General features: G+C 41.1%; 2 protein-coding genes across 3 annotated transcripts in view; one reads left to right on the forward strand and one right to left on the reverse strand.

Annotated features, from left to right (window-relative positions):
* Nucleotides 1-1575: 1575 nt before the first annotated feature.
* On the reverse strand, nucleotides 1576-14744 carry itm2ba (integral membrane protein 2Ba). Of its 2 annotated transcripts, XM_080720655.1 has the most exons (7): nucleotides 14529-14744; nucleotides 8909-9043; nucleotides 8437-8463; nucleotides 6770-6985; nucleotides 4618-4728; nucleotides 4148-4298; nucleotides 1576-2883 (listed from the first exon to the last, which is right to left on the reverse strand). In XM_080720655.1, the coding sequence occupies exons 1-7, from the start codon at nucleotides 14613-14615 to the stop codon at nucleotides 2795-2797; spliced, it is 816 nt and encodes a 271-aa protein (XP_080576781.1). In that variant the 5' UTR covers nucleotides 14616-14744; the 3' UTR covers nucleotides 1576-2794. The 2 variants fall into 2 exon arrangements, with proteins under 2 accessions (XP_080576781.1, XP_080576782.1); XM_080720656.1 differs by lacking the exon at nucleotides 8437-8463.
* A 4143-nt stretch (nucleotides 14745-18887) lies between these two features.
* shroom2b (shroom family member 2b) overlaps nucleotides 18888-26688 on the forward strand; it is a gene marked incomplete at both ends in the record, with an annotated part of 50696 nt that continues 42895 nt past the window's right edge. The window contains 2 exons of the mRNA XM_080720419.1: nucleotides 18888-19022; nucleotides 20929-21126. Of these exons, the coding sequence (XP_080576545.1) occupies nucleotides 18888-19022; nucleotides 20929-21126 (333 nt within the window). The remainder of the gene's footprint in view (nucleotides 19023-20928; nucleotides 21127-26688) is intronic.

A 26688-nucleotide genomic window follows, 5' to 3' on the forward strand; every position in this document is an offset into this window, starting at 1 on the left:
CTAATTTCCGATACGCTTGGCTTGTTTTGTGTGTGGGGGTTGGGGGGGTGTGTGTGGGGGGGGGGGGGGGGGAGAGACTTTTCTCGAGGGCTCAGTTCTTGTATGTATGTCGAGATCTTTATTTTCTATTAAAAAGAAAAACAAGTGGGTCGGTCCGTATGTGAGTCTTGCATGCCATTGTTCTTTATTCTGTACTGGATGTCCCGATTAACCTTACGTGGCGAGATCACCCCATTCTAGAGACAAAGCAAAGCCCCACTACTCTTTATTAACCAGGTACCACCAGCCTCATCCAAAGAGACTGTATGACTTTACTTCTTCAAGCCCACAAATCGTGATGTCCTCGGATTCTTTTTTCGCGGGGTGACCGAGCTTACTCCCGAGAGGAGCTGTCGTTTAATTTCATGGTGATAATTGTGTGTGTGTGTGTGTGCGTGCGTGTGTGTGTGTGTGTGTTGATACAAGTGGATCCTACAGGCAAAGAGCCCCACTGAAGGTCTAGAAGTCCAGATCCCAAGACTTTAAAGGGGAAGACCACCCATTTTCAATATTGAACAATGTCATTAATATACCTTAGAGGAGTTGTGTGGAAATAGAAAAAAAGTTTCCCCTCTTCTGTGTTGCCTAGAACTGGAGGATTGATTTTGGTTTACCCAAAAATCAATCCTCCAGTTCTAGGCAACACAGAAGGGGGGGAACTTTTTTTCTATTTCCACACAACTGCTCTAAGTTATATTAATGACATTGTTCAATATTGTGGTCTTCCCCTTTACACTTTTAGTGGAAGAAATATGTAACAAAAAAAGGCAAATGTGTTCACTTCCGGCAGAAAGCGTGAAAATTTGCACCTAGGGGTATTTTTGTGCGCTGAATTCAAAAATTGACGGTCCCAAGCACTTTTCCCATGGGATCTGGTGGCTCTCATTCACTTACCATACTAGGGAAAAAAGAAGATATACAAGCAGATATACAAGCTCGCAGCGCGGCACTCGGTGCCGCGCTGTGAGCTTGTATATCTGCTATTTTTCAATAGTTAAAGCATAAAATATTGCGTCATGTGTTCAGGCCTAAATGGGTTAAAACTATATAAGTGTTTCAGAGAACAGTTTTTCAGAGAACAGTTTTTCAGTTCGCAGCGCGCCTCTTCGTGCCGTGCTACAAGCTCGTACATCTATTTTTTTTTTTACTTAACACATCTTCCCGGGGTCCCTGGCACAAAGCATTTTCAGATGGGGGTCCACGGCCAACTAATTTTAGAATGCATTTGTGGAATCTGCCTCGGGTCTCGATGGGTTCCGAGTCATGCCACCACTGTTCAGGCTGTTCTGTGACTGGCCTCGTGGTGGTGTGCATTGTGAGAAGCAGAGAAATAACTACTTGTATTACGACAACTAGAAATAACACTACATTACATGGGGCTCCTTGCCTGCTGGATTCAAAGCTTCCTGGAAACACCAGGACACCCCCACCCCGGATGTCATGACAAAAACAGTCCATAATGCCATTGTGTTGCACAGTGCAAAGTTGAATTGCAGAAGTTACCATATTTGTAAAATCATGAGAACAAAGACAATAAAAATTATTAAGATTTATTGGTGTGTTACTGGCATCTATTGTTTTTTTCTTTTCCTAGTTTGTTTATATTCAAGCTATATACAAGTTAGTGCCGGTCTTTGTGTCCACAACAAGGTCACTCCGGTGATGGTGAAACTCTTAAAGTCGTCCTGCAGTGCACTAGTTACAGCAGATACAAAAAAAAAAACTAAAGATTGAACCCTATGCAAAAAAATAATCAGAACCAATGCATAATATGCAAAATATTCACAATATTATTACTCAAGAACAATATATTGTAACTATGGTTATACCCTTAAACAAGAGTGTAATAATCTAGACTGTTCAGTGTTTATAATAATGATTTCACCCCCAGAGGAGCAGATACATAGAAAATATCCCACAAAATAGAAAACAAACCCAAAAAAAAAAAACACACGCTTTCCAGGAATAGTTCAGGTTTTTAAAAGAAGCCAAGCACGACTCATGCGGTCTTATACAATTTCTTTCAGTTCATCCAAAAAAATAATTGTGTTATTGAAAGCAGAAAGTTCATCCAAAAAAATAATTGTGTTATTGAAAGCAGAAACGGTTACAAGAATTCATCAGCTGCAGTAGTCAACAGCTTCCAAACTGTTTTATAAAATAGTTGTAGTCTGTCAAATCGGTTGCAAATTGTTTCGGTCCTGTTACGCGAGTCTGTTTAGCCTCACTAAGTCAATGAGGTAAGGACAGAAGTCCTAACTGTTAACCAACTTGAGTTTCTCCCCCCAACAATAGTTTATTTTTTCTTTTTGGCCACATCGACTTGCATCAACTACTGACAAACTATGACATGAACAAATCAGCTTATAGACTGATTATCAACAACATGAGTAGCCTAATGCTTTTGGACCGCACTGAGTTGGTAACAACGGTTTGCTTTCAATTCTTAACATTTCTTTTTTTAAATGAACTAAAAGAACCCCCACTTAAGACTCAAAATCAGATCTGCCTATTAAAACACAAGAACTGTTCCTTTTGCATGCCAGTCAGAGTTGCCCCTGTGCAACGGATTCTGTCCGTTCTTTTTTTTTTTACACAGTGAAATATACATTGGTAAATTAGCTTTCACATCATATTGCTCAGGTGGATCTTGACCTTGACAGCAGTACTTAACAGAATGCAGAGAATCTAGATGGAAAGGAGATTCAGTAGAATGATTAAAATAGAACTATACAACGTCTGGAAGGTTTCCTGTTTAAGGCTCACAGATGAGGGTCTCCACCACAAACGTGTTCTCAAAATGACGAATCTTGTGGCAGTTGAGGGCCTCGCGTTTTTGGATCCCTGGAAGGAAAGACGGAGAGAGATTAGGATGGTTATTAGCCAATTAAATCCTATATAGATCAATCTAATAAATAAATAGAATTTTGTGTAAAAAAAACAGCAGATACCATAGCAACCCAAATCATCACTGACTGGAAACTTCAAACTGGACCTCAAGCAACTCTGACTTCAGAAGGTTGACATTTATGTATTCTAAATCCTTGTTTTGAGTGGTCTTGTGCAATGATGTAATATTTTGAGATATATATTGAGATGTATGCCATAAAAAAAAGGTTTTGGTTATTTCACTGCATGCGCAATATATCTTGTATATATTAAAGTTTCCATTTTTAATTAAATTACGTAAAATGTTTTTTTTTTTCTTCTTTTTAAAAAAAAGATGGATCTGTACTTCATTGATCAGGGTCACCAAGGCTCTACACTTGGTCTCTTCCTTTATCGCGGCGCGTTTGAAGCTTGTAGATGAGCTATTTTCACCAAATGTTCCCCTATTATGACATTGCCACAATAGGGATGACAATAATAGGAAGGATATCTGCACTGTTTTGAACGGATACCAGGTTGAAAGTGTTTCCATAAAAGGATATCTGTTCTAAAGTTAAAAGGACATTTACTAGGCTTCAACCTCTTCTAATGAGCAAGAAAATAATTATGTTGTCAAAGGAGATCACATACGGAATATTTTATGCACTTCTGTTTGGATGCCGTAGTGTTCTTTAGAATTGTTTATTATATACCATTTACAGTATACATCATTTTATGTGCATTTTATTCGTTTCAGATTTACTGCTAGTTCTATCGGCTCATGACTTGATTGTCAGACTGAATAGAACACAGTCTAAAGGCTAATTGAAACTTTACTGCAGGGCCGTCGTTCAACAAAAATGATTATTCAGTTGAAAATACGTCATTTATCATCCAGTGACAACTTGCCAAAAAGTGTTGTGTGAGGCTGGATACGTGTGGATGAGAGTGTCGGCTAAATGCCAAACATTGAAACTTTAATGAACAACTGAAGGGCGAACGACCGTTTGAGGGGAAACCGATCCCGCAGCAACCAACCTCGGTTCAAGGCCTGACCTACGACTAACCTCATGTCACCAGGCTCTCCTTTCCAAAGCATAAAATACGTTTTTGAAGAAGCTTGCTGGATAAAATACATTTTCATGGGTAAGCCCGATACACCCTGACGCAATTATTTTTAGGGGCCAATTATCTCTAGTCCGGATCAGAAAACTGCAAAACGAGTTGAGCGCAGTCGAACCTAGGACAGTGGAGCGGCGCTCCAGTTTGTAGGTGTCGCGTCCCTGACACAGGCTGTAGATGAAGAAGCCGAGGTCCTCGATGTTGTCCAGGCGCTCGGTCACCATCATCTGCTCATGGATCAGGTAGGACTGAGGCAGGTAGGTACCAGCCTGCATAACAATATTATATAATTCATTATTAGTTTTAGAAACCAGACCAGGGTACAAGTTTTAACTGTGGTGGGTAGGTATCAGCCTGGATTACTGTATATACAATATAGTATTATTCAATCCCAGAACAAAGTAAGACTTTGGCAGATATGTACCAGCCTAGAGAACAAAATTATCCACAAATAATATTAGATACCGTATGACTGCCATCTTGAATATCACTTTTAATGACCTTGTGCCTTATCTCGAAACTGTCAAATTCCCACACTTTTATACACATAAAATTAACAGAGGTGGCAGATTTTACAATGCTAATTACCTTTATGTTGACAAGCAGTTCCACAAAGTCCTTGGGTGGCATGACGATGGAGGTGTTCAGTGGAATGATGTAGCACTTGTTCAGGAGCAGGTCAAGATAGGCTGTGAGCCTCTGGTGGAGAGAAACGGAGAGAGAAAGATTCGGGTGTTAGCACTCTCAAAACACATGCCCTCTTCTGCTCTCCAAAGGCAAAGAACAACAACTGCAGTAAGTGAAATGAAACACAACTTAATGTTTGATGTCCCGTCACCAAAAAGTAAGAGTAAGCATATTAGTTGTATAAGTTTATCTGATGGGAAAACTACATAGTATTCATAAACTTTGCTGAGGTAGAGCGCCACACCTGCCATCAGCTCCCAGTACTTAACGCACGACTTAGCTGTGCTGCTCATACGCAGAACCCCGTGGTCCAAAGGCAAGTGCTCTACCGACTGAGCCACCCCCAGACACGTGTTAATTAATTATAATTGTGCACAGTCTCTGAAATAATAAACCGTAAAATAAGATTAAGGTAGATACACTGTTAGTTGGAGTTAGATTCCTCTGAGAAATGCTTTGCCTGTTCTTTAATATAACGTTTTATTATTATTATTATTTTTTTAAAGTGGGTAGTATATTCTAAAAATATACATGCAAGAACATTCTAACATTGTGCATTGTTGAGAATTTTTTTTTTCCTTTCTCTATCTCTATTCACGAAAGCAATGACAACTATTTATTTTTGTTAGCCGTTGACACTACTGGGCTGGTTTGTGTACCAATGACTCTGCAACTCTCCACAGAGTGGTGTTTGCACAGATAGGAACACTGGGGTTATATTTCCTTAGACACTTTTTTGCTGTCGTCAGGGCAAAAAAGTCCTTAACTGCAACTTTGCTTGTATTTTCTTTTGTCTTACTTTAATTGCTGGTTTCTATTCATTGTGCATCGCTGTAAAGCATTTTCTAAACTGCACTTTGCAAACCTAGTTAATTATTCATTTTATTAATATGTCTAGCGTTTTTCATGACCCCCAAGGCCCTTGAAACTGAGCTCATGAGCTTGGCCTTTCTCCTGTGTCTCCTAAATAAATATAAAATATACATTGTGTACTTTGCCCGTCTCCTCATAGCTATTTAATCAGTCGTCCAAGACTTAAATTGATCTTGTCTTTTATGCTTTTTCCATTCACATCTCTTGTAAACTCTAGTCCATATATAACTCATTGTTCAGTTCTCAACTTTGCCATCTTGAAATCTCTATGACTGCAGTAAACACAATTTTACAAATGCGTTTAATCCAAGTTCAATGTGAAAGACTTATTGGTCAATCAGTTTTTAATGCATCCAGGAATCAAACGCAGGAATCAAACTGCACTTGAACTTTCCAAATGATCGTAAACTTTTAATGCTGCTGCTAAAAACTAAATCAACTTGAGTTAGTCTGACATCGTCTGACAAACTGAATTGTAGGAGTTGAGGCATTACATTTTGGGCTCTGTTCCACGGATACATATTGTGAAAATAGCAGATGTACAAGGCTACAAGCTCACAAGAGCTTGTGAGCTTGTACATCAGCTATTTTAAAATGTTTTGCCTTTTCTTAATATTATTTGACAATTTGCCCAATGTTTCAACAGTTTTATAGTATAATTTGTTGATTACTTTTGATGCAGTAATGCTCTTTTCGGGTATTAAAAAAGGTCTTAAAAGTCCTTAGGTTGTCATCTGGGGACCATTTCAGTGAATTATATGTTACTATTGTGAGCAGTGAATATTTTGTGTTGCTAGATTGAGTTTGAACGCTGAGAACAAGTAGTAGATAAGGTTAGAATGTAGGGAGTAACTACAGGTTGAAGGTCACACAGCTGCCAGCAGAAGAGAAGGCCTTTGTTTTACGATTCACAGGGGATATCACAGAGGATATCAAATGTTTTAGCCAATTATAAGCAGACAGTCAGGAAGAGCGAGTCAGTCTTGTCTTTAAGTGTCGTTGTCTAAGGACATATGATTATGATTATGTTGTATGACTGTTACAGCACTGTAAATAAATGTTTTCGATTATCTTTTAACATCATTCTAAGTCCACCCGACCCCCAAGTTGAGAAGCACTGAAACAACAAATTGTTGCATCCTCCTCCTCCCCCTCCCCCCCCCCCCCTCTCTCTCCTCACCCGGTTGAAGTCGTGGACGATGTCAGCAGGGTCACCGTCGGCGAACTCGGGTACAGGGACGTTGATCATCTCCACGCCGTCCTCCTCCAGGATGCGGATGCTCTCCTTGATGTGGCGGAGGCGTGCCGGCAGGCCGTTGTACTCCTCCACCTCTGTCTCCTCCACCATGTAGTCTTCCTCCCGGTAGTCCACCCCGCAGAAGTACACCTGGCCCTCCTGTGACCAAGGAGAAAAGAAGACCACGTGTCCTGGTGAAGGGGCGTTCATTTTGTGGACTGACTGGACAGTTTAATTTCCATTCAAGTATGTATGATTATGATTTAATTTAATAGATCTGTTTGCCCTTTTTACAAACAGAAAGTGCAAAGGGCAGAAACTGTATGACAAAATAGGCTCTATTTAATCATTTAATACTTTTAGAATCAGAGTCATAAAATTGTGGAAATATAGCCGATCTACAATGTGGGATCTGCTAGTTCCCCTATTCGTGAGACCGTTCGTAAATGTATGAATATCTTTCAAAAGATTACATTTATACAGATGAATTTAAACGATTCTGATGACTTTGTAAAAGTGTGCAATCAGACAATCATGAGCAGTGCATTGCTTTGCAAAGACATGTTTGGGTTAAAACAAGGATATGTAAAGAAGAGAAGACATTGAAAAAATGAGAGCCGGGTGGTCAAACTTATGAATCAACACTAGCTTTTAATCACTGCCTTTTTAAAATAATCGGTTCAGGACAATGAAAGCAGAAATATCACGTCGTTTTCTGATCTCCTTGTTTTTCAGTGTACACATTATATTTTATTGGGGTAACTAAAGAGCACAGAGTGAGTTCCTGGCATGGCTGTCTAGCCTGGAAACCTGATGAATCTGCCAGAGTGAATACTGCCCACTCCGTGCTAGGGCATTCGACAGTACTGGCTAAACTGTCAAATATTAAGTCAGCAAGAGGCGAACATTGTGAAAATAGCCGATCTACATGCTCACAACGCCTCGTGTTGCGAGGAGTTGTGAGCATGTAGATCTGCTATTTTCACAATATTTATCTGTGGAACAGAGTCACATTAAATGTAATACCTACAATTCCAAGTGCTTGTCAGGGTGGGGGTCCCCAGTTCAAATATGTTTACGGCCTAAAAGGTTTTGAGAACCCCTGGTATAGAGCATTAACAAATTCATCCACCAGGGGCATTGACAACTCATTCTTATGACTTCCTATCTCGCCAAGCTTTATAAACTATATATTGTTTAAAGAGAAAACAATATTTTCGTGAATGCCCTACTCCGTGCTCAGTTACTTCAATACAATTATATAGTGCACACAATGAAAACAATGTGTGATATCTCTTCTTTTATTGTCCCGAACGACAAAGGTCGCCATCAATAAAAATGTTTATTCATAGGCCGGTCCAGCTGGCTCTCATTGACTGCAATTGCATTCCACTGAATTTTTCCGGCTCCAGTTTGCCTCCCAGTGTGTCTAAGGTGCAAAATAGGTCATAGAACGTCTCCGTCTCCTCCTTCTTTACATTTCCTTGGTTTAAACATGACATGACAAACCCAATATCAAAACATACATCCTAGAGCGAAATATATTAAAATACAATGTAATACAGCCAATAATCATTACAAAATCATCAAATACAATATCACGACGATACCTGTGCTAGTGTTGTAGACGAGTCCACCTAAAGCGAGGCCAAGTCAAGACCAAGTCCGAGGGGGGGTGAGTAGGGGGGTCAAGCAGGGGGTCAAGTCCGAGTTGAGACCAATGGGGGTCGAGACCAAGTCGAGACCAAGACCAGATTAAAAATAAAAATAAAATCCTCATTTGATAGACAGACACGAAATATGGAGAGAGTAAAGGGAAGTGGCATGTTAGCACAGGGTTTCCCAAAGTGGGTGCCGTGATAATTGCAGCTGAGTTCTGCAACGATCAATGGACGGGAACACTTTTTTTCCCCAGTGCCACTTTGGAGAGTGAAATCTCCACAATGCATAAGGAAGGATTCTGATAAGAATTTCACATCTTCCTCACAATAGGATGACGGGTATCATCTATTATGTAAACACTAATATCTGTCATTTAAAAAAATAAAAATAAGAATGTCCTTCAACCAATGATTTGCTCACCTGCAGCATGTAAGACCTGTACAGGTAAGCTCCTCCCACCACCACACCTGTCAACATGAGGCCAAGTCCCAGAAACATACACCAACACCACAGCCTGGACTGATGACGGTACACTGGCCTGCAGTCCTCTACGTCCTGTAAGCACACACACACACACACACACACACACACACACACACACACACACACACACACACACACACACACACACACACACACACACACACACACACACACACACACACACACACACACACACACACACACACACACACACACACACACACACACACACACACACACACACACACACACACACACACACAATAGTTTATAATCTAATCAGAGATGCTGTATAGGGAAAAAAGGGATTAGTTCTAGGAATGGAAATAGTGATTATTTTTCTTTCAAATGATTCTGTCAATTCAAATAATTGAATAATCTTTCTATTAAAAATATTTTGAAATCTTTTTTTATGTCACAATGCAACAAGTTGATTTTTTATTTTTGAAAAAACTATTTTGATTTTGCACTTTTTGTCAAATCTGTAATCCGTGGGCTAGAATCGGGATTGATACTTGGACCCAGGAATCTGGCATCAGACAGGCTCTAGTTATGAATTCATGTGTTTACTCTTTTGTTGTGGTGATGGATGCTCACTGTCTCCTAACAACTGACGCTCCATAAACAACCAGGCAGCCAACGGACCGACTCCCAGTGCCAGCATCAAAGAGAGACACCTTTGTGAAACTCCCTGTGGAATATTAATTCAACTAGCAGCACTAGCAGCCACGTCTGAAGTGTCTCGTTTACAAAACAGCGCCACTTAAGATAGAGTTTTCTGTGGTCAACGGGTTCGTCCAGTGGCTGGAATCCATCGAGCATGAACTTTGAACCGGAATGTACTAGCGCTGCCTGCAACTATCGATTATTTTCTTATTGATTATTCTATTGATATAATATGTTATTCAAATAAACTTGAAGTATGTTTTTTGTATTTGTTGTGTTGTATATACAGTACAACAAATGGACTTCAACAAATTCTGAGAATCGATTAGTTTAACTCTTGCAAAGCAACCCTACAGGAATGAGTGCATATTTTCTACGTTCAAGAACGCTTTGAGTTAAGTTTGAACATGCTTGTGCCGCTATAACACAATGGCACAACATTTTATTGGATAGTAATTTACCGAAGCAATCAAAGTAACAGACTGCTTGAGTTTGACCTCTGGGAACCTGTAAACGTCCTGATTTAAGGGCATGACGCTGATTAGCGATCAACACAATGACTCTCTTCATGATGGTAAAATTCAATTTGTAGGGACATTTTACCTCCGTTTTGTTGTCAGCGTATAATACACTCAAGGACATTTTACACGATTATGTGGTGTAATGGGATGACAGATGAGATTGTGTTCATGCTGCTACCAAGGGGTTTGTTTTCTTATTTTCTTGTGATGGTGACCGAATATATTGTCCATATTTCTGTATGATGACCGAGTATGTTTGTCCATATGTCTGCATGAGCACAGCCTCAACAGCTGCAATACCGCTGGATGTCTGTTTTTTTTATTTTTGGAACACAGTTCTTATAGGACGTGATATGAAAAACGTCTAAGGAAATTCACAATGGAGAGAGAAAAAAAGGACCCAGGTAGGATGTGTATATGACGCGACCGCGTTTTTTCCGGTGAACATGAGTGCAACGGTGGGGGCGTGGGAGTGTGGGGAATTCTAGAACACAGTAACACATCACTGACTATTGCCGATGGAGAGGTTAGCATTATGTATTGAGAGGCACTCTTGCCGATTTCGTAAGAGACTCGTCGCCAATTGCAATATATTGTCTGTGTTATTTACAACCACAATTATTCACTTGTGGCAAGATCGCGGTTCCACTAGTTTTACTAGTAGGCTAGTGTAGGCTTAATATAATGAAGTTAATGTAACGATTTCCTTTATGGTCATCTTGTGCTGTTTTCGCCAGGTTTTAAGGTCTTATTTTATTTGTTTCTCATAAGCCCATCAGCCCCCACCATTGTGCTCAGGTTCACCGGGAAAACCGCGGTCGCATAACTGACGTCAGACTTGGTGCTTTATACCAGAAATCACCTGCCGCTGAGTAGTGTGGGGGTGTTTGCCTGCTACACTTTGCCCTCTGGCAGTTTTTCACTGTTTGTTTTTGGTAGGCCAAAAACATCCCTGTCTACCAAAATAAAAGAAAAACTGTGAAAACCTAGTAAATACAGCGAGAGGAAAATGTGTTTCCGCAGGCAAACACCACCATACTACTCCTGTAGCTGATATATGTATTATTATATTGGTCTTTAAACGGCATTGCCAAGGATTCTAAACATAATGAACGGCATAATGAAATTACATATCAGTCTGTCTCGGATAAGTCACTGACTTTCTCTTTCGGTTTCATGCTTACTGTGGTTTCTGTTTGTCTCACATTTTTTGCAGAAATAATTACCTCTGCATCTGGAATGCTGAACTTTTGCTTTTCAGAGCATTCCATTTCCACTATTTCATTAGCAGTCCTTTTGGCAGAGAGAGGTCATAAGTGGCTTCTCTCACTCTCGCTCTCTCTCTCAAGCACTTTTATGTTCTACTGGACTCTGTTCCTGTGGGACACATCACAGAGGCAGTCAGTGGAGCTGCTTATCCCCTAGATTACTTTCTAATCTCACTCCAACACGCTTCATATGTCTGACCAACCTCAAAACTCTCTTCCCCGTTCGCTCCACTTAGGTTTCAAGATCACAGCGGTAGCAGCAGAGCCCTTCTCTCTCGCTTCGGTTTCCCACATCAAGAAGTGTGAATGTGAATTCAAGTCCAACCGATTGATCGGACCTCGATTGGATTGTAATCTCATGTAAATACGTTTATGATGTGCAAATGTATGTTTTTAATATTTGATACAATGATTTAAAGAAGAATGTTAATTGCTGTAAAGGGGATTCATTTTCAGGTTGGAGGGCTGGGCTGCATTCAGTCTGCCATAAACATCTCTTTTATAGAGAAATGGTAATGGTGACTTTCTCTTACAGAGAAATGGTGACGGTGACTCTTTCGCTTACAGAGAAATGGTGAATTTAACATTCAGCTGCCATTTGAGTGATTGAGAAGCCGATTCTGTGTGTCGAGGCATTGTCAATAACTGACGGTTTAAACAAGTTTAAGCATAATTTGTAAGCCATGTTAGAATACTGAAATCATTTATTTTATTGTTTGCAAAATGAAATGGGACGAAAAGTGTTTAGGGAAGGAATAAAATAAGGATTAAATATAGACACTCATTTATGATATACAAACTTATACTGTAGTAAAGTAAGAGCTGAGTGAATATCCTGATAGTGTGAAGGACCATTTTCACCGCATTTAGACTCATAAACGGTAAACACAGCTAAATTTAACATGAATTCTGGGTGTGTTTGTTTAATTTAGGTTCAAAGTACAGGGGCTGTGCAGCCTGTGCATTGCTGGCAAAGTAACACAAAAAACATACTGTACCCTGAATGTATGTTAATGCCCTCGGATGAGCTTACAATTTAGGGCATTTAGCAGACACTCTTAAGGCCCTGTTTTTGTACCAACATGAACAAGCAACCAATAAGTAATGTTGTAGTATTTTGTCAAAAACAAGTATTTTGTCAAAAAAAAAAAAAAAAAAAACATTCCATTCCAGTTGGAGCTGTTGCCCTGTGTCTCATCATGTTAATCGCTGATGTTTATATTGTCTGCCCAAAACGTGGGCCTTTATCAAACTGAGAAACATACAAAGTTCAAGATTGGAGTAATCAGAGTAAGCTTGAAATCTAGTCAACAAACAACCAAGGTAAATAACCACAGGGGTGTCCCACCAAATTCTGGGCCCTGGGTACAAGGATTCACTGTGGGCCCCCAATGAATGTTCTTCATAAGGGGAGGGGGTTTAACCCATTTAGACTGGGTATGCATTATTTTGTGCTTTAACTATTGAGAAAATAGAGTTTTTTAATAGCTAAAGTATAAAAAAATTAAGGCCCCTCCACCTTGAGCCCTATAGTCCCACTTTTCCCCCCCTTGTGACGCCCCTGAATAACCATATAAGTAGAGTTGCAAAGAGAGAACAATGTAGCTTACCCAACAATGACACTGTAAGTCATGTGTCACAGTACTTTTAGGGTTACACCCCTTTGCCCTGACACACCCACCAGACAAGAGAAAACGCTTCTTCTCAAGATGCCTGTCGTTGCAAAAACATTATTTGTGCTTTGGGAGGAAACGGTATCATTCAACGGGAAGTGAATGTTGCAAAAAAGGTTTTCACATTGAATACAAACCCCCTTATCTTTCAGTATCACATGATTGTCAATGAGTCATCACAATTCATGTTTACACTGATAAGACCATTTGGCTGAGTGAACGCAGGTGAACATTTTTTATAATCAACTTTAATATCGGACTTCAATATAATAGGAGGAAATAGACCAAGTAAAGTTTTAGCTTTTTTAACTCCGGTGGCATTTTAACCTACTTGCATGTGTGGGCTCGAACTCGATGACTTAAAGCAAAACACGTCAAGTTATTAAGGGACTTTGTACTGTTTCTGTAAAACTGGGATTGTTTGTTTCACTCTTGTGTGTGTGCGTGTGTATGCATGTGTGTGTGTGTGTGTGTGTGTGTGGGGGGGGGGGGGGGGGCAGTGCGTGCATGCGTGTGTTTCCCCTATCACATGAGTAACAGTATCCATATCCAATGGGGTGATTGATAACAGCAATACAGATAAATAATGTCATTCCTGTGTGTGTGTGTGTGTGTGTGTGTGTGTGTGTGTGTGTGTGTGTGTGTGTGTGTGTCTCTCTCTCTCTCTGGTCAAAAATAAATAAATAACAGATCTACATGCTCACAAGGCGTCGCATGGCGACCCCTTGTGAGCTTGTAGATCTGTTCTCTTTTTTTATGACAGGCGACACCGCGGAACTACCAAGCATAAACCCAGTGGTCTCTTTCTCTTCCTGATCATGTCAGCCATTTTCACGCACACACAGACACACACTTATTTTGCAAAGCTCGATCCTCTTGCAAAGCGGAAAACACTTCAATACACTTTTACACTTCGATAGTTTATCAACAAATACCGACCCCAAAAAGAACCTAACATTTCGTCAAGGGCCGTGCATTAACGTGAATAAAAATATCACAAAACCCCGATAATAATGCAACATTTAAGATTTAAATAACAACCAAAAACTCGTCGCTTGCTTATTTGGATAATTGCATATGATTTGCACGGCGGACGACGCCCGCAATTACAACAACAATACATAATTACAAGGTAATTAACCTAACGTGTTAAATGGGGAGGTCTTTTTTGCATGATAACGTTGCTATAAAGTGAAAAGAAGCAAACAGTCCCACCACCACCGAATCAAACTCCAGCGGCGTCAGTTCAGAAAAACCTAAGGTATGGCAACATGACTGGTGTCTTGCACAAAACACCAGTCATGTTGCCATACCTTAGCAACAGGCAAGATTACAGTAGGTCTACATTTTATTATTTCCCCCCTGTAGCCAAGGTATGGCAGCTGCCATATAGCTTGCCATACCCAATTGACGCCTATGTCAAACTCACCGTCTCTGTGGGGATGAGAGCCTCGTCGCTGCCGGGCTTCTTGGGCTCTTTCTGCCCCAACGACGAGTTGAACGTCACTTTAACCATCGTTAATGATGGACGATGTTCTTATTATGTCGAGACGTTTGCTAGTCACCTCTATCTGTTCTTCTGCACAGGCTGTATGTGTGTGTGTGTGTGTGTGTGTGTGTGTGTGTTTGTTCTTCTTCTTCACAGTGTCTGGTTTCAGTGACGCACGTCAACACAAACCCAGCGAGAGTTGCTGAACACCAGGGGTTGCCATTTTGCTGAGAGATATAAGCAACCACAGGTCTATGAATGAAAACATAAGCTGGCGTCACCAGTCTTGAAAACACAACAGCCCAGTTATTCAGGCGCACACATCCTTGGTCAGTGTTTCTCAAACATTCAAATTTCAAGGTATCCCTCTAACAGTGTACAAATGTGTGTACCATTGTACAGTGTACCATTTGTAGGCTGTCAGAGTTACAGACTGATATGGGTTAATTTAGATTCTTATGGGGGTCCACCCTATGTTCCCCAGGTTCTATGTTCCCCAATCCCCACAAAAAGGTTCTATAATGTTCCCCTCTCAACCCAAAAAAAAAGGATCTAGATTCTACTGTATGTTCCCCACTAAAAAAAGGATATGTTCCCAACTCAAATGCAGGAAATCGTGGGACATCTGGGCACTAAGAACATGTGGGCAATCCTAATTTAGGTGCCCAGGTACCCAGATGTCTCCACCCCTAAGTGCCCACTCGTCCAAATGCCCACATGTCCCTATTGCCAAGATGTCCAGGTGCCCACTTGTCCAGATGCCCAGTCATTACAAAAGTATGGTGACCAGATGTCCCTAGTGCCCCCTGTCCCACTAGTATTCATAATTTTCCCCCATTATTGGGTGTTTTGAGTTGTTATTAATAATTAGAAATTAATGTTTCCCATGCATTTTTGGATGAGTGGGGAACATAGAAGCTTTTTTTGTGGGAGTAAGGGAACATAGAACCTGGGGAACATAGGACCTTTTTTGGCTAAGTGGGGAACATAGAACCTTTTTTGTGGGGGTAAATGGGGAACATAGAACCTGGGGAACATAGGTACGGTCCCGTGCCCACCTCTCCAGGTGCCATCATGTCCCTTAAGTGCCCAGATGGGGTTTGGTGCCCAGTTGTCCAGGTGCCCACTTGTCCAGGTGCCCAGTTATCTTCCAGCCCAAAGTGCCCACTCGTCCACATGCCTCCACATGTTCCTAATAGTGCTCAGATGGTTTTGGTGTCCACGTTCTGGTGCCCACCTGTCCAGGTACTCACTTGTCGAGATGCCAAGTCATCCCAAAAATATAGTGCCCACCTGACTTGTATTCAAAGAAGAGCCCTTCACCCTTTAAATATAAGCTACACAACATCTACATCTACATGTTTTCAGACAATTTGGGGCCTGGGTCCTTATCTTGAAAATGTTTGAGGAAAAACTGTTTTAAACATAATTAGAAAACAAGCCCAATTAGGCAACTACACTTTAGAAACAAGCTCCCCCCAAAAAAACGCAACTCACAAATACCAATTTACAAGCGACTTTACAGAAAACAAGCCCAAAGACGCTTATAATAGTAGACATGGCAACACTACTGGTCACATGAGCACAGAGACACGCCCCCCTCCCACTGGTGGAAGAAGTGGTAATCTGATTATTGAGTGTTTCTGTAGTAATTAATAAAAACTAGACCAGGTCACCTGGTTCTGCCAGACCCGCAATGAAAATCAGAATGCAAGGTTCACACACGCACACGCACACACACACGCACACCCACACGCACACACACACGCACACCCACACACGCACGCACACCCACACACGCACACACACACACACACACACACACACACACACACACACACACACACACACACACTCACACACACACACACACACACACTCATACACACACGCACCCACACGCACGCACACACACACACACTCACACACACACACACACACACACACACTCATACACACACACGCATCTGCCCCTCCCTTCACACACGCACACGCACACACACACGCACACCCACACACGCACACACACACACACACACACACACACTCACACACACACACACACACTCATACACACACACGCACCCACACGCACGCACACACACACACACACACACACACACACTCATACACACACACGCATCTGCCCCTCCCTTCCCTTGCTCGGCTGATTGCCTTGAGTGCCGTCACCTGTGTGCGCACACACACTCACACACACACACTCATACACACACACGCATCTGCCCCTCCCTTCCCTTGCTCGGCTGATTGCCTTGAGTGCCGTCACCTGTGTGCACACTGAGGAAAAGACCGACAGACCGACCGACAAAGCCTTTTGTAGGCCGACCCTGCCTTGAGTGCCGTCACCTGTGTGCACACACACTCACACACACACACACACACACACTCATACACACACACGCATCTGCCCCTCCCTTCCCTTGCTCGGCTGATTGCCTTGAGTGCCGTCACCTGTGTGCACACTGAGGAAAAGAGGGACAGACCGACAGACCGACCGACAAAGCCTTTTGTAGGCCGACCCTCTGGGTCTGGCAAAAATGAAGGTCTCCCCATTCGGAACGGAACATGTGTTTGTAGCCCCCTCTATATGAGAGGGCGTGTCTGATCAAATGAATATAAACTATACATGTAGACCTATATTTAATATAGTATAGCCTATGTATATTTTATGTATGTATATGTATATACATTGAATCATATAACTAAACTCTCTGGGATGCAGACAAAAGCCTGAGTAGATGTTGGATACCATGTGGCCTCCTTCCTCTGAACAAATCACGCACACACCATTCCGTTTCCCTTACCCTTACCTTAACAGTATTAACACTGACCTAAATAAAATATTTTGACACTGTTAGAAGTCGCCTTCGAATACTTCCAATTCCAAAAAAAAAAAAAAAAAAAAAGAAAGAAAAAACGTTTAAAATTGGTTATGTCAAATAATTGTAGTGGAGTAAAAAGCCTACAATATTTGCCTAGGAGTGAAGGAGTGGAGTAGAAGTAAACAAACGTATAAAGAATTGAAATACTCAGGAAAAGTAGGCAAAACTTGTACATTTGCGCAGTAGGTCTAATGAGTTATATGAGCAGTTACCCCAATGAAAACAAGACCTTGTATTTTAGCCTACTGTACTTTCCTATGCTTGTCTTTGCAAACTGTTAATAAAGTAATCAATCAATCAATCAATTACATAGAGCCACTGACTCCCCACCTGCAGTTTGCAGCTGTCTCCGCTAGAGGGCGGCGTTGCGTTGTTTTGGACGCAAACCCAGCACACTAGCCCATGCACTAGCCGGCGGCGGCGGCGGGTGGGTGGGTAAGAGTCAAGATCCCATCGTCTGGGGGAACACAACGCTGTGATTGGCCCGTTGGTTGCCAGACAACCCGTTTGGTTTACACAGGGGCAGGGGAAATGGTACGGTTAATTAACGGCAAGAACAGGCAAAACAAACAAATAGCCTACAATTATTTTCGAGTGGATTACACTATGTATTTATTTATTTACACTTTATTTATTTATTTATTTATTAAATAGCCGGCTTAACTGGTCCCAAACTTTAATGATACAACTATTACACATTTAGTAAACCACACATTTAGATAGGTCTCCAATCAACTAGCCAATAACAGCACGACTGTCCCTTTGAGCTATGGGGTGTCCACTGTACAGATACAAAGTAGCCAGTGTGGAATGGATGTTGGATGATTGATGTCAGAGGTTTTTGGGATGCAGCTCGAGTCGAGAGAGAGAGAGGGACACACAACACAACGGAAATACACACGTTACAGAAGACGTAACGGGATAGTAAAACGGCAATCGATCTGTCAATCAATCAATGAAGAAAATAAGACTTGCTCTTGCTGTGTCCAGATCCAGAACGCGCCTTTTCACCGTCCAGCAGCGCTGGAGCGCGCATCCATGCAGCACCTGTTGCACTGCTGTTCAACAAACAAAAACGAACAAACAAACAAAAATAGCATTTCCAGGGATATCATATAAACCTTCGTTTACGTGATGTTCACGGATGTTTGTTAAAGCTTCTGTGTAGAATGACATTGTTGTTGGTGAGTTAAAGATTGATTCCAGGTTTAAAAAACATGAAAAGCCACTTAATTACTGTGGTAGCCTAATAGATGCGATCATGTTTGAAGCGAGGGGGAATAGTTTTTCTTCCGATTTGCACAAAAACTGTATTCGATCATCATGACGGTCCAAAACGAACCATTTGCGTCCAGTTGGGGAGTGGACGTGTCGTGGACCATAATAATAACTCATCATGGCTGTGAAGCAGTCCAGTGTTTATGGAGCCCAGCAGCAGCACCTTAGCAGCGGCCAACAACAGAACATGGACGTGGTCACTGACTACAGAGACGACCTGAGGCTGTCGGCGGTGAAGATGAAGTGGCTGAAGGTTAGTGGTGGGGAAAAGTACTCCAGTGTTTTTACTTATAAGTAAAGGTATCAATACTAGTGCAATTAGAAAGGAGCTAGTGCAATTTAAATACTCTGTTAGGCTGCAGCCACACAAGTAGGTCTACCTATAGTAGTGGATTCCCCATTCCGCCAATGCATTTCAATGAGAATGGAGCGGTTTCAAGCCAGTAGAGGATTTCTGCAAAAAAAAAAAAGAAAGAAAACGCTCCATTCTCATTGAAATGCATTGGCGGAATGAGGAATCCACTCATAGGTATTTTGTTGTGGGTGGTGCAGCACTGCAGCCTTACAAGTAGAAGTTCCGAGTTAAAAATGTACTTAAGTTGTAATAGTAGAAAGTAGGCCTACTCATTATGCAGAATGTTCCTTTTCAAGTTTCAAATGTATACAAATCTTTTGAAAATAGCAGATCTACAAGCTCACGATTGATTGATTGATTGATTGATTGATTGAAGACTTTATTAGAAGTTTGCATATAAAAAGGTACAGTTTCATTTTACGGTACAGTTCACTGGTACAAGGTCAACTAAAAGGAGATTCTAGAAAAGACTAAGCTTATTTGAAACCTTTGAAGTATCTCATATAACAACAATGCGCATTGTGAGCTTGTAGATCTGCTATTTTCAAATGTCTGAAATGTATATAGGGTTGAAGTGGTTAATGTATGTTTTGTAATAACAATCATTCCTCAAAGTAACTTAACTCAAGTTTTCAAATAAATGTAGATGTAAATGTAGTAAAAGACAAGTACAATATTTTGCGCCTGCTGGCCCACTGGTCCAGGTGCATACCACTTAGGCATTGCCACATACCGTAGGCATGGATGCCTGGTGGCGTTGCCCCGGACGACCTTTGCCGTGTGTCACTCCTCCCTCTGTCCCCCCATTTCCTGTCAGTCTACTGTCCTATCAATAAAGGCATAAAAGCCCAAAAACAAATTATCTTAAAAATCTTGGAAATTGGAAATGCTCAAGTAAAGGACAAATACCTCAACATTGTACTCGGCTGTTTTCACTACTCTTGTGCGACAGCCTTGTATGATGAAGCAGGGCTTTACTTTGCGAAGAAACGTACACGTTTGAAACTTGGAGATTACAAGGTTTCTTCCCGACAGTGACGTTACACCCCCGTATTATGTTGGTGTGCCCATGGATTCTTGGGACATGAAAAGTGTGCCCATGCAGAAAAAAGGTTGAGAAACACTGTTTTATAGTACAGTGCTTAAAGGGATATAACACTTTCAAAACTTTTTTATCGTCTAATCAGGCTTTTATGAACAGCATGAACAGTTTTTAATTTACTTGATTCAATATTTAGATATTTGATGTAAATGTTACCAGGCCTGCTCCTCAGGGCCTCTCCCCACACACACACATTGTAACTTCAAACTCCATTTTAACCATGATAGATTCATTAAAAACACCCATTATTTTTTCTGGTGACTCATAATACCATCCTAATACGTGAGCAGGCCGTGTTTTTTCAAAAACCTTTTTCATTTATTTTCAATAAAATATAATTGTATTTAATGTTTTCCATTTTCCAAAATAATTATTAAAAATAAAAGAAAAAAGATATTGAAAAAACACGGTCTGCTCACGTATTAGGAGGGTATTATGAGTCACCAGAAAAAATTATGGGTGTTTTTAATGAATCTATCATGGTTAAAATGGAGTTTGAAGTTACAATGTGTGTGTGTGTGGGGAAAGGGCCTGGAGGAGGAGGCCTGGTAACATTTACATCAAATATCTAAATATTGAATCAAGTAAATTAAAAACTGTTCAGGCTGTTCATAAAAGCCTGATTAGACGATAAAAAAGTTTTGAAAGTGTTATATCCCTTTAAGTAAATGTACTTATAGTTACTCTCCACCACTGCTGAAGGCGGACAAGTGGCGAGGAAGCAGGAGCAGAGGGCAGCGGGAGGAGGACGAGGAGGCAGGAGGAGGACTGTCTCTGCGTCATGGAGGAGAAGAGGAGGGAGAAGGACAACTGGTGGAGGTGCGGCTGAGAGGCAGGGCACCCTGGGGCTTCACTCTGAGAGGTGGCCGCGAGCATCGAGAACCCCTGGTCATCACTAAGGTAAACCATCTACTACAGCAGTGGTTCTACAACCTTTTCAGGCCGCGACAACCCCAAATAATAACATTTTAACTGGAGACACCACCCTACAAGCACTAAGAGTTGAGGCATTACATTTTGTATAACACACCACGGTTCTAGTGTGAAAATTGCAGATGTACATGCTCACAACGCCTCGCAAGATCTGATATTTTCACAATGTCTGCCTCTAATATTAAGGCCAATGTTTAATTTGTCATTTTAAATGTATTTAGTCCTTAAATTGACATATAGAATTGTGCAGAAACACTTTATAGTAAACTTTATGTTGGTATGTTTACTGTTGAGAGAGAAAACAATGTTTTGCATATAAATATATAAAGATTAAGTTAATCATCTTGGGACCCCCCAAAATAATTTGGGGACCCCCCCACCATACCGCAGTTGTGTAATGCATACCGTGGTCATGGTGTCGAGTTCATACTGCAATTGTGTAATGCATACCGTGTTGTCCAATTTGTCCAGTTTGTTTGACAGGGACAGTACTCATTAATGGACATGTCAGTTTTCACTTCAATGTAAATGAGCCAGAGTTAGCCACAGGCTAATTTTCATCTGTAGTCCCTGGACCTTAGTGGTGATCAACCCCCCAATCCAACCCTTGATGCTGAGTGCCAAGCATGGAGGCATTGGGTCCCATTTTTATAGTCTTTGGTATGACCTGGCCGGGGAATTGAACCCCAGACCTCCCAGTCTCAGGGCAGACACTCTAACCACAAGGCCACTGAGCTGGTACATAACCGAGACTATACCGCGATTATTTTGATAACTAAAGATGGTATTTAAAAAAAAAAGTTCTAGCTTAAGTGGATGACAGAGTTCACACCAGAACTATGACGACAGTTATAGTGCTTGGTGTTATCTTCCCTAAAGGCCAGTCCACACCAATGCAACTCCTTGCAACAAAACCGTTGTTGTCTCCACCAGCCGAAGGCTGAGGGGAGACTATGTTTTCCCCTCCGTCCGTGCGTCCGTCCGTGCGTCCGTCCGTGCGTCCGTCCTCGCAGTTTGTGAACGCCAAATCTCTGTCGCCGTTGGCCCGGTCGCTGCCAAAGTGAGCACACACATTCCCTGGATGCCAATCTAGAACCTCTGCCCTAAATTTTTCAAATGGGCCTTTTCTAGCGCCAACTAGTGGCCGATGTTTGCTAAACACATTTCTGTGCACTACTCTTACAGATTTTGTCCAAAAATCCTACAAATCGGTAGGCAATATCTCGACAGTCATGTGATCGACACGGATCTGTCCGATTTTGCATATTCCATCCTGATTGGCTAAGATTGGCTTCCAAAGTTTGTGGGATTGAGCCGTTTTGAACAAAATGCCTCAAATCACAAACGCAAAGTGCAATTATCATGAAATTGCGCACACATGTTCCCACAAGGCCGAGGAAGAAATGCCACTTAATTTTTTTTTTATCAGCCTCATTGTGGTTTTACCTATAACTCCACCGATCAGTTTCAAACTTTGTAAGCGCACTCCCTAGAGGCTAAGGATAAACCTTTGCCCTGCATTTTTCACATCAGCCTTTTATAGCGCCACCTTTGGGCCGACTTATGTAAAACACATTTTTGGATTTTGGATATTACTCCTTGAGATTTTATCCAAAAATCATGCAAATCGGTACACAGTATCTCTATAGTCATGTGATCAAGTCCGATCCGTCTGATATTTCACATTCCATCCTGATTGGCTAATATTAGCTTCCAAAGTTTGCAGGACTGCTCCGTTTTTGAACAAAATGCCTCAAATCATCAACGCAGCTTGCGATTACCGTGACATTTGCCACACATATTCGCACTAGGTCAAGGAACAAATGCTACCTTTTTAACATTGTCCTGTTATAGCGCCACCAGCAGGTAGACTTTAGCAAAACACATTTTTGGAACACAATGCTTGAAATCATGCATGCAGCGTCCGATTGCCATGAAAGATCTAAGGTGAAGAACATATGCCACCCTTTTTACATTGGCCTATTATACAGTAGCACCACCAGGACGCACGACCTGGTGGAGACCTGTGCTCGGAAGAGCACTGCTTCTAGTTGCAAAATTGTTTTGTTTCACGGAGTTGCGACTATTTGCAAGGAGTTGCACCCCCAATTAATCATATTTGAACTGCATGGGGACCCCTCCACCCTGACAAGGAGGTAAGGCATTCAATTTAGTTTGGCTTGATTCCACTGATTGATATTGTGAAAATTGCAGCGTCTGCTTGTAGGTCGACTACTTTCACAAATGTTATAAAGTTGTCAAATATATCAGTCATTTCTTTGTATATTTAGGTCATGTGTCATATCTGCCATGTGTAACTTCCATAGAGTATATATAAAATAGAGAGCGGACGAGCCCCGCCCCCACTATCATTTCAATGCAAGTGCTCAGTGGCGTTTTGAAGCAACGGCTACGTGCTAGCATGTAGCTAATCCAGGTGCATTCTGGGGGAAATTGGCCACTATTTAGAGACCACAAATGACGTCACGCTGCTCTCCGCTCACAGGAGTAGTGGGGCCAAACCCCCAGAATGCACCTGGATTAGCTACATGCTAGCACGTAGCCGTTGCTTCAAATCTAGCCCTGGGTTCTGGGGGCTTGGTAACTTCAAAGACTAACAGCCAAATAGAAATGTAATTGTCAAATAAAAAAACACAATTAAAACGTTAATCACAATTATTTGAGTGACAATTAATCGTCATGTAAAGTGTCATATCGTGACAGTCCTAGTTGTAGACTGAGGAAAAAAATTGTACTGTTGTAAATGTATAATCACTGAAAATATGAGATCAACCAAAAACAGATGAAAAGTACAGAAGATGTACAGTATGTATACTATACTATAGCATAGCCTACACAGTACATAGAAGGGCACAGAATCCCACAATTACGTATGTGGCAGTTTGAATGGGAATTCTGTTATGGTGTGTGGTGGTGACAGACACCATACCTGCAACTTAGCCATTCATGGATGTATGCTATTGTCCTGACAAAAACCCATGGGTCCATTCATATAAATAGAACGAAAACCTCTGTATTGTCAAGGCTGACGTATAGGTGATAAGGGATGCTCTTATATAATAATGCGGTCGTACCAGGAACCATAGAGGCCTGGTGTAGTTGAATTGACTTTCTACAACTATACTTCTTTCCCCCGTGACAGTCCAGAGCCAGTTGGAATGTTAAAATCACGCCTGGTCTTTTCAGGAGAAAGATGACCGTCGTGTTGTTGGGAGGAAGTTAGAGAGGGGCCCCTTTTCTAAAACATACAGAAAGTTCCAAACATTCCAATTGGGAACTTTATGTGTGTTCCGGAAGTTGCTAAGGGTTTCCTAGTGACCGCCGGTTGCTTTGTGTTAGCTTTTTGTGATATTGCACGGGGAAGATAAGATATAGGACTGTTATCTGTTTGCATTGAGGTCTGTTTTGCAGCTCATGTTCCAGAAATGAGCTATACTAGACTGAAAAGAATAATAATATAATAATAGCACTGCGCACTGTAGATAGTCATACAGACAAAAACATATGTACACAGACACTACACCAGGGGTCTTCAACAGGGGGTCTTCAGAGATACTACAGTGGGTCCTCCAAATCTTTTTTTCTCCTTTTTTATATTAACCATATTCGGAGAACCTTCTGCGAGGCGTTGTGAGCTTGTAGATCGGCTATTTTCGGCAAGGATCTTTGGTGTAGAGGGGAAAAAGAGTAGACTAAGTACAGAGTGAAAGATCAAGTTTATTAAGTATTGACGGTTCAAGTAGTTAAATATCTGAAAACACAAATTGACATGAATCCAAAATACACTGATGATTGTGCTGTCAAACGATGAAACTATATGGAATCTGGGGGTCCCTGCTTCATCCCTCTCTCAGCTTAGGGGTCCTTGGCCTGAAAACGTTGAAGACTCCTGCACTACACAGTTAAAAACAAAAGCTGTCAAACAAGCAGTGTACATTGGCCCTAAGAAAAATAAGAGATATGGTTTATATGCTCAAGCAAATATACAAATCGTTTTCCTTGCATGTTCTGTTGGTGAAACGCATCTTAATATGGTGCTGTGGACTTCCGAGTCTGTTGCATTCTCTGGTTACAGGTAATGTGGGGTTAAATTTTTTATCATCGTCATCAGGTTACCTGTCACCACTGTTGCACTGGGACAGGTACATACACCAGAGTTTGATGGGCTGAATCAATTGCAATTCCCCAGTCGATATAGTAATATTTAGCAAAGAAATTAAATTTGTATAAAATGTGTAAAAAAACTATTAATATGGAAGTAAACGCTGTGATTATCTAGCAAATACATGGACATTATATTTCAACACATATGGACAAACCCACCTTGACATGAACACAGAGATTACATTAATCGATAGACCAAGTAGCAATTGAACATAGAATGGAAAGGTAATTAGACCCCTCTTTTTCATTTTCCCTCTTAAAATTGTTAAATACAAGGCACAAATACTTGTTTGTCAATTATTTGCATTCTAAAACGATTGGATACCAATTACCGCATTTTAAAACGATACGATACAAAGCCAAAAAGGTACAATAGTTTGCTTTTGCAAACGATATAGTAGATCATTGCAAATTAAAATAGATTTTTCGATTCAGTTACTATATCGTTACACCATATATTGTGCATACAATATGTCGTAAAAATGACCTGTGTGAATTTGAAGGCCATACTACAGAGGCTGTTAATAGTGTTTCACTTGGAGATTGGCCAGTGTTCATACAACCATATCATGCACGTAGGAAAAACTCTGTTGATGATCTTTTTGATTTAATGAGGTTGATCCAATGCCATGGATCGAGCAAGGACAGTTGAGGACAACCGTGTCCTTCACAGCCTGTGTGTCCAATCCATCCATCAAAAGGGTGTAATTACTGTTTTGTTGTGAGCTACCAGCTAATCACTGGTGGTATTAAATAGATAATGAGAGCTGTGACGCAGCGATGAAACATTGCTAATATTGTTCGAGGAATCTCTTGGTCCTCCCAGTGAAAGTAACTAGAAACATTGAAAGTCGTTATGTAACTGTTATTGACATCATCAGACCTCTTCTCTGACGTCTGACCTGGGTTTGTTTTCAGCTTTGTTTTAGTTGCACAACTAAAACTATTCCTTTTTATGGAGAGTTTATTGTGACTTATTCCTTTCAGATTTTCTTTTCTTTCTATTATTATTATATCATGTCTTCTTCCACTTGTTTCAGTTCCAATTTCCAGTTGTTAAGCCAATTAATTGCTGCCCACACATTTCTGTGCTGCCACTGCTATTGTAGGCCTAGTACAGTATATAGTATTAGGGCTCAGTAAAACTAGACAGCAGACATAAAGGCCTAATGTTTACTGTGAATGATGATATTCATAATGTATAAGTGAGAAACAATCCTGTCGCGCTCCTGATGATCTTTGCTGCATGCGTCTTCCCCTTCTCTCTCTCCCTGTGTCCCCCCCCCCCCCCCTTCTGAAAGGAAATGTATATAAAAAAAGACCTAGTGTGAAGTGAGCGGTGCT

The sequence above is a fragment of the Nannobrachium achirus genome (assembly GCF_963921795.1).
Source record: "Nannobrachium achirus genome assembly, chromosome: 24".
Taxonomy (NCBI): Eukaryota; Metazoa; Chordata; class Actinopteri; order Myctophiformes; family Myctophidae; genus Nannobrachium; species Nannobrachium achirus.

Bases quoted from the DNA above. Each gene is read 5' to 3' on its own strand.
- itm2ba (XM_080720655.1), bottom strand. From the start codon at position 14,615: ATGGTTAAAGTGACGTTCAACTCGTCGTTGGGGCAGAAAGAGCCCAAG. The intron at 8,464-8,908 runs GTGAGCAAATCA...GCCTCGCTTTAG, and splicing joins ACAGGTCTTACATGCTGCAG to GTGGACTCGTCTACAACACT. The intron at 4,299-4,617 runs GTAATTAGCATT...ATTGTTATGCAG, and splicing joins AACTGCTTGTCAACATAAAG to GCTGGTACCTACCTGCCTCA.